Genomic DNA, 8,249 nt, shown 5'->3' with positions numbered 1-8,249 from the left:
CAAATATAAAATAACACGGCAAAGTGAAATTCAGAAAATGTAAGTTTTTCCTTTATATTCTCAGACAAAGATGCACTGTTACAGAAACTAAAGATTATTTGTGTGTCTGTCGATAACTGCACAGACAGTGATGATCTGATCAACTGCCTGATATCCGGAAATAACACACAACCAATCACTGATTCACTGCCAACTACGGGCCCTGACTGACGTGCAAAACTTCGACTGTCATTCTTTCCTGGAAATTCCGGCCTGGCATTTTTCCATGTCATTACACTGAAGTAAAAAATAATAGCAACAAAGATGCGGCTTGTAATTCCAGAAACCTTGATTCATTATCAGGAGCACTGAATAAAATTTAAATTAACACAAATGTCACCAAATAGCTTCAGAATGCTATCCACTGAAAGGAAATGTTTAAAAAAGACAAAGACTGTATTTTATTTCCTCCAACTTCACAAGAAATTAATGTACATTTATGACAATAACAGCTTTTGATAGAAAAGGGTGTATCTATTATCCAGCTTGCAACTTTTGGTGTTTTATAACATTATATATTAAAGGTTTGGGTTAGAAAATTGAAAAGCGTTTTCAATGCATTCATCACTTAAGAAGTCCCTTCTATCACATGACTGTGCGGTGTGTATTACTGAATAAGTACAAGTGGATGATCTCTTTAGAGTTGCCTGACCTACCTGCTCAGACAATAAGTGGGAAACCCACACAAGCACAGTGCTGAAATTGTAATAAAGCCAAGAGCTTGCTTTGTCTCTGACAAACCAGTTTTTGCCATTGTGTATCATACCTGCTTAACTTTTAATACATATGCACACACACAACTATGCCACCCATTAAAACCATTCCTTCAAATGACATGCCTTTAGGAGTCCTTCTTCTCAGTAGGACATTTAAAACCCAACTTTGGACAATGGAACATATTAAAGTTCCAAAAATAACCACAGGGCACAAACTTGGACTAATGCAGATCAACATGCTGAGTTTCTGAAACGAGCTAAGCAGATGATTTGAACTTAGTAAAATTCTATTAATTAATTATACTATGCTGATAACAGAATTTTTTATATTTAGATGACCTGGAAGAAAAAAACTGGAAGAACTTTCATCCCACCAGTCAGTTCAGTCATTTTCCTGGTAGTATGCAGAGCTTTCTACATACTAGAGTAAGCTCTGCATACACAGGTCACAGAGGCTGAAAGCATTTCAGTGTTTATTCTCATAATATTACTGCTTCATAGCAGCACACAGTAAAGACTGAATTTGTTTCCCTGTTTTTGTCACAATACCCATGTAGGTTACAGGCATTTCGTGCCCTCAGGGAAGCAGTGCATTAGTAGAGATAACAGAACTCTCTCGGTCAAATGGCCAAGGCAAAACACAGGTTTGATTCAACAAGACACACCCTAACTCCTATACCTCACCCTATTGATTAACAGTGATCTCACAGTTTTCCCCGCCCATCCCTTTATTTAAATAGCGACAAAGTGAACAGATGTCACTTCTTCACCTGGGAGCTGTTAGGTACATCAGAGGCAGGCCACCTTCAAGCCATACCTGAGACTAAAACTACACACACAAGATTTTCCTTCTAAGGAATTACACATCTTTGATTCAGACAAGAAGACCTACAAGTAGGTAAAACAACGTAGATGGAACATTGTATTGGTTTGGGGTTTTTTTTTGGTTTGTTTTTTCAATTACTTTTGGGATCTATGAATATCATTATTCTCTTCAAAACCCCATTTATGTTTGTCATTCACAATCTAATAGTTTTACTACACTATTTTACACAGTTTTGTCAAGAGTGGTAACTGACAATTGAATTAGGAATGTAATTAGTAAAAGTATTCTGCAAGTATTCTTCTTGCTTTCCAGCGTCAGTCAAAATTCGAGGGCTTGGGCGTAAGTGACATTTTGGTCAAAATTGAAATATATATATCAAATGAAAGCTCTTGATGTGCTCTATCGACTGTCAAAATTACAGAAGTAATATATTAATTGAACTAGAGTTATTCAACAAAAACCAAAAGGCTTAAATCGGAATGCGCAGAAGAAGTTGGTGCCAAAAGGGCATAAGTGCATTTACAACAAAGACAATACTGTTCATTAAGCATAGCGTCATCAATTTGTAAAAAGAAACATGCTTAAAACAACTAAAATCAGTATACAAAGTAAGAGCAAACTATGGTCATTTTTTTTCTTCTTTGTTTTGGCTCTCCTGTAAAGTTGGTGAAATGTCAGTTACGCCCCTATGGCTCCAAGCCCTCGATATAATAATTACTAAACAAATAAATAAAAATTTATAAACAAAAACATTACATCTTATATCTTAATTGTTTTTTTCCCACTAAGGATGCTCTTATGTCAAATGTCAGTTCTGTGGTTTAATTTCATTTTCAGATTTGGTTGAGCAATAGGAGAAACTGATTGCCCTGTTGTGGTGTGTAGTGGTGGGGTTGGTGGTTTATTGAAATTTTATTTTGTTGGTTTAATATCTTGCTTTCTTGTAAATTTAATATGAGAAATATGTAACCTTTAAATATAAATTATGTGTGTATTTGTTGTCTGATCAATACTAGATATTTGTGGCCAATGTTGATAGTGATTAGGGTGTAAATGTTCTTTATATGTTTGCATGAAGTATACAGATAAAGTATGTTAATGTTAAATTTGAGAAAAAAACATGTTCAAATTTTATATTTCCAAACCAAAAAACTCACTTTTTGCCAGCCCTGGTTAGATGCACTAGCATCAGTGCTGAGGGAATTGCAAGCAGTGAGCCAGAGTGCAGCCTCTTTTTTTATGCCAGTTTTTCTTTTGTAGGCATAGGCGTAGGAACGGGGGGTGCAAGTTTTCCCTTTATATTCGCCAACAAAGATGCATAATATTGGAGACAGGCGCATTTGTCCCACCCAAAAATTACACCGCAGAGGAGAAAAATACTTGAAATCTTTAACTGGCTTGCTTTTATTTTGAAGGCGCAACATAGCGTCATGTCACTGCGCCCCCCCCTCCCCATCTGAACTCTTCCCTGAGGCGGAAACTCTTTTGAATGAGGTAAAACAGTCTGTCGGGAATGTTGCCGTGAATATGGCTTGTTTATAACGTCTTGTTGCCAGTTTACTTTCATATATAGCAACCAAATATTTTTCAGTCATCTTAATCCTGGGATGGTCACTCGTCCAAAATTTACTGGACAAGAATAAGTCCATTTGCAAGCAGTTTGTTGCTGCAAATGAGAGGTGGAAAAAACATTTTGTCTCTTTTGTCTAGGACAATGTTTTTAACCCTTTGTGTGCATTGGCACCTGTTTGGCCAGTTATTAAATGCAGGGCTGTAAAGTGCAACAGCACACTTTGTTGTCAGTGAGGCACACAGCTTGTTTATTAAATGCCAGAGGTATCACTTTTATTCATTTCTGTTGGTTATTATTATTTTTATTGATATTTATTTTTATTTATTAGAGTTTCAAACGGAATAGGCATATTTTAATAGCTGTATTTTACTTAAGGTTGATATTAAAAAGGAAACGTTTAATTAAAGAACCAGTTCTGTTGCCAGTAAACCTACATAAATGCATTTTTGACCAGTATTAAATGTTTTCGACCAATAAAACATATCAAACTTTGCACATGTGTGTGCTACTAAATTATTTTTGTGCTATTGAAATATTTAGCTTGCTAGTATCAGTGTGGCCACCTGATAAAGTAAGCATACAGCCCTGTAATGACATGGTCATTATGCTTGATAAAAGACTCAAACCATTTAGTTTGGTGGTTTGCCCGCATCTTAAGATTATAAAACATATACATGTGTAAATTATACATGCAATTATATAGGTGTACACGACACTATTTTTCCAAGAAACATTTGAAAAAGAAGAAAGTAAAAGATCAAATAGCATTTTTTATACTTTGCTTACAATATTTACGGATCTGTCAGATTTCTGATGTCTAGTGTCTAGTTTCCAAATTGTAATTAATTATTCATGACTGCATTTTGCAGGGGAGCAATACTCTGACAATTATCTCTTGGACTGATTACAGCTTGTCCAAAGCATATAATTTATGATGGTACCATAAAAATATGTTTTTTCTAACCTACCTGTCAGAGTAGCTTTAGTGAAACTAAATGTTTGTAGATGTACTGCTGTGATAAACCTTCACTTACAGATTTTGGTCAGTGATTATATGACTGGAGACTCTCTCTTCTCATCTCTGTTTTTCTGTCTACTCTAGGCATGGCCAACAGACTAGTCCTCAGCTTCCTGTTTGTGATGCTGGCTGGAGGTTTTATGGGCACTTGTGCTCAAGACATGGCTCCTACAACAGCCAGCGCGGCTCCTACAAAAGCCAGCGGGACTGCAACAACAGCCAGCGGAACTGCAACAACAGCCAGCGGGACTGCAACAACAGCCAGCGGGGCTCCTACAACAGCCAGCGGAACAGCAACAACAGCCAGCGGGACTGCAACAACAGCCAGCGGGACTGCAACAACAGCCAGCGGAACAGCAACAACAGCCAGCGGGACTGCAACAACAGCCAGCACGGCTCCTACAACAGCCAGCGGAACTGCAACAACAGCCAGCGGAACTGCAACAACAGCCAGCACGGCTCCTACAACAGCCAGCGGAACAGCAACAACAGCCAGCTGAACTGCAACAACAGCCAGCGGGACTGCAACAACTGCCAGTGCGGCTCCTACAACAGCCAGCGGAACAGCAACAACAGCCAGCGGAACTGCAACAACAGCCAGCGGTACTGCAACAACAGCCAGCACGGCTCCTACAACAGCCAGCGGAACAGCAACAACAGCCAGCGGAACTGCAACAACAGCCAGCGGGACTGCAACAACAGCCAGCGAGGCTCCTACAACAGCCAGCGGAACAGCAACAAAAGCCAGTGGAACTGCAACAACAGCCAGCACGGCTCCTACAACAGCCAGCGGAACAGCAACAACAGCCAGCGGCACAGCAACAACAGCCAGCGGGACTGCAACAACAGCCAGCGGGACTGCAACAACTGCCAGTGCGGCTCCTACAACAGCCAGCGGCACAGCAACAACAGCCAGCGGGACTGCAACAACAGCCAGCGGGACTGCAACAACAGCCAGCGGGACTGCAACAACAGCCAGTGGTACTGCAACAACAGCCAGCACAGCTCCTACAACAGCCAGCGGAACAGCAACAACAGCCAGCGGGACTGCAACAACAGCCAGCGGGACTGCAACAACAGCCGGGACTGCAACAACAGCCAGCACAGCTCCTACAACAGCCAGCGGAACAGCAACAACAGCCAGCGGAACAGCAACAACAGCCAGCGGGACTGCAACAACAGCCAGCGGAACTGCAACAACAGCCAGCGGAACTGCAACAACAGCCAGCGGGACTGCAACAACAGCCAGCGGGACTGCAACAACAGCCAGTGGGACTGCAACAACAGCCAGCACAGCTCCTACAACAGCCAGCGGAACAGCAACAACAGCCAGCGAAACAGCAACAACAGCCAGCGGGACTGCAACAACAGCCAGTGGGACTGCAACAACAGCCAGCACAGCTCCTACAACAGCCAGCGGAACAGCAACAACAGCCAGCGGAACAGCAACAACAGCCAGCGGGACTGCAACAACAGCCAGAGGGACTGCAACAACAGCAAGCGGGACTGCAACAACAGCCAGCGGGACTGCAACAACAGCCAGCGGGACTGCAACAACAGCCAGAGGGACTGCAACAACAGCCAGCGGGACTGCAACAACAGCCAGAGGGACTGCAACAACAGCCAGAGGGACTGCAACAACAGCCAGCGGGACTGCAACAACAGCCAGAGGGACTGCAACAACAGCCAGCGGGACTGCAACAACAGCCAGAGGGACTGCAACAACAGCCAGAGGGACTGCAACAACAGCCAGCGGGACTGCAACAACAGCCAGAGGGACTGCAACAACAGCCAGAGGGACTGCAACAACAGCCAGCGGGACTGCAACAACAGCCAGAGGGACTGCAACAACAGCCAGAGGGACTGCAACAACAGCCAGCGGGACTGCAACAACAGCCAGCGGGACTGCAACAACAGCCAGCGGGACTGCAACAACAGCCAGCGGGACTGCAACAACAGCCAGAGGGAGTACATCAGCTACACCAGCTCCCTCAATAACTCCTAACAGTACTGTGACAAATCTTATGGTGAGTAAATTGTAAAAATAAATAAATAAATAAAAAGACAATATCAGGACACAATAAAGCGGCATATCCAAATAGCTAATAAAGTACACAATATCCCAGTCCCTTAGATGGATTTTACTTTTCCTTGCAGGAAACCATTTCTGCAAATAATTGCAGCAAGACACAGCTCTGTGCAAGACAACCCTCTGACTGTGACCCCACCAACAGGACATGTTTCTTTCTTGGTGTCCGGAAACTGAGCGGTCAAAATTTTGGGTTTGCACTTTCAGGAGACTCAGATGGCTACATTGCTGCTATTCTGTCACTTAACGCTACACTGGTATGTCAAATAATTTTTTTTTTTTTTTTTTTTTTTTTATTTCAGAGGAAATTACAGTTTAAGTTTTACACTGAGCCAATCTTTAATTTTGTCAGAAGTCATCTTTGTAAACAAGTACCATTGACAATTTTTGTTTTTCACCACAGGGAAACAATGACACAACCTACATCTGCGCAAAGAATAATGGAGCTGTCAAATACTTTAGTGCTTTTCTCAACAACGGCAAACTGACTATCGCAACGGTGAGTTCCACTAGCACTCTTTTTGTTTGTTGGTTGGAGTCCTTACGAAAAATAAATTTATATACACAAAGACCTGGCCAATAAAGTGACTCAATTTTATTCATGTCATCAAATGGCACACACACACACATACACACATGGAAAAAGAGAGAGAGAGAGCTGTGCTTTCTAAATCTGCTGCTCAATATCAAGGAAAGGATTAATCAAACCATCATCATAAATATCAGATAATATTAATGAAAACTCTTTTCATTGTTATTTGTTTTCTTCTGCAGCTGCCAGTCAATAATGTAAGGGGCAGAGTCAATGGAAATAAAATCCAGTGTACCTTTGATGCCACAGTACCAGACTCAAGTAAAAGAGCAGCTGCATCTTTCTCACTTTCTGTCACCACTGGATCTTACAATGCCAGTAAGATAGCATCTCATCACATCATAGGCACCTTCAAAAGTCCACTTAGACCCATTACTGCAGAGATTATCACAGAAAATATATCAATACTTCTTTTTGTACTTTAAACACATCAGAGAACATTTTGTCTTTGCTTGTTCTCTCAGGTGATGATAGTCTGGGAAACCCCACTCCCCAAATAACAACAAATCCTGTAGACCTGACAAATGTGACTGCCCCCACCACCAATCAGCTTGCCAACACCACCACCACCACCACTGCTGTCACCCCTACTGTCACCCCTAATAATGCAGTCACAATCCAGCAATCTCTGATGCAAGGTAAGCACAAGAGACAAGTTTTTTTTTAGTTTAATAGTTACCTGAGGCTAGAGGATATGCTTAGAAAGGAAACATGTACAGTGCTTAATGCTTGTTCCTCTGTTCTCCCATTCTCACCTGCAGCTTTGGTGATCACTGTGGGTGTCCTGAGTCTGACCATGCTGGTCTGAATCCAGTGAACCAGAACCACGGCTTTTACCAGTAGATTCATACAAATTTGGGGTTAAGGGTCTGGTACCCTTTAAGCCCATATTAACTTTATGGTCTACCCTGCAGCCATTCAATGTGTTGCCAGAAACTGCTGGTGAATTTAACGGCTGTATATGAATCGAAATATTTTGTCAAAAAGCTGAAGAACTTTTTTTTTTTAACCTTGATATTCTGGGGGTTTTTTTGTTTCTTTTTTTTTTTTTTAATACCCTCAGAACTGATGAAAAGGCATTATTCATTTGTTGAAAATAATGGGAATGATGCCAGCAAATGGCAGAAATGCATTTATATTATGTTCTGATAATATATTTCTATATATGTTATGTATATGATTGTTGTTTTTTCAGCAATGCTTTTACAATGATGCCATCACTGGCTGATGTTCTCATGTATTTGGGTGCTTGTGACCAGTGGCTATACATGGTACAACTGCTAATGCATTCTACAATAATTTTGTATTAACAGTGTTTAAAATAAATATTTAACACAAACTCACTCTGTGTATGTTTTTTCTATTTTTTATTAATGAGGGACTGAAGCTGAACTCT

At 41.2% G+C, this 8,249-nt stretch overlaps 1 protein-coding gene across 1 annotated transcript; it reads left to right on the top strand.

The window, feature by feature from the left end:
• The first annotated feature begins 1,379 nt into the window (after positions 1 to 1,379).
• On the top strand, positions 1,380 to 6,472 carry LOC115797033 (GATA zinc finger domain-containing protein 14-like). The gene is made up of 3 exons (XM_030753515.1): positions 1,380 to 1,399; positions 4,257 to 6,199; positions 6,330 to 6,472. Exons 1-2 carry the CDS (start codon positions 1,380 to 1,382, stop codon positions 6,175 to 6,177), a joined length of 1,941 nt encoding a protein of 646 aa, XP_030609375.1. The 3' UTR covers positions 6,178 to 6,199; positions 6,330 to 6,472.
• The last annotated feature ends 1,777 nt before the right edge of the window (positions 6,473 to 8,249 follow it).

This window comes from Archocentrus centrarchus, chromosome 18 (genome assembly GCF_007364275.1).
Source record: "Archocentrus centrarchus isolate MPI-CPG fArcCen1 chromosome 18, fArcCen1, whole genome shotgun sequence".
Lineage (NCBI taxonomy): Eukaryota > Metazoa > Chordata > Actinopteri > Cichliformes > Cichlidae > Archocentrus > Archocentrus centrarchus.
Note: the sequence above shows the minus strand (reverse complement) of the source record. Positions and strands in the feature narration are given on the sequence as shown.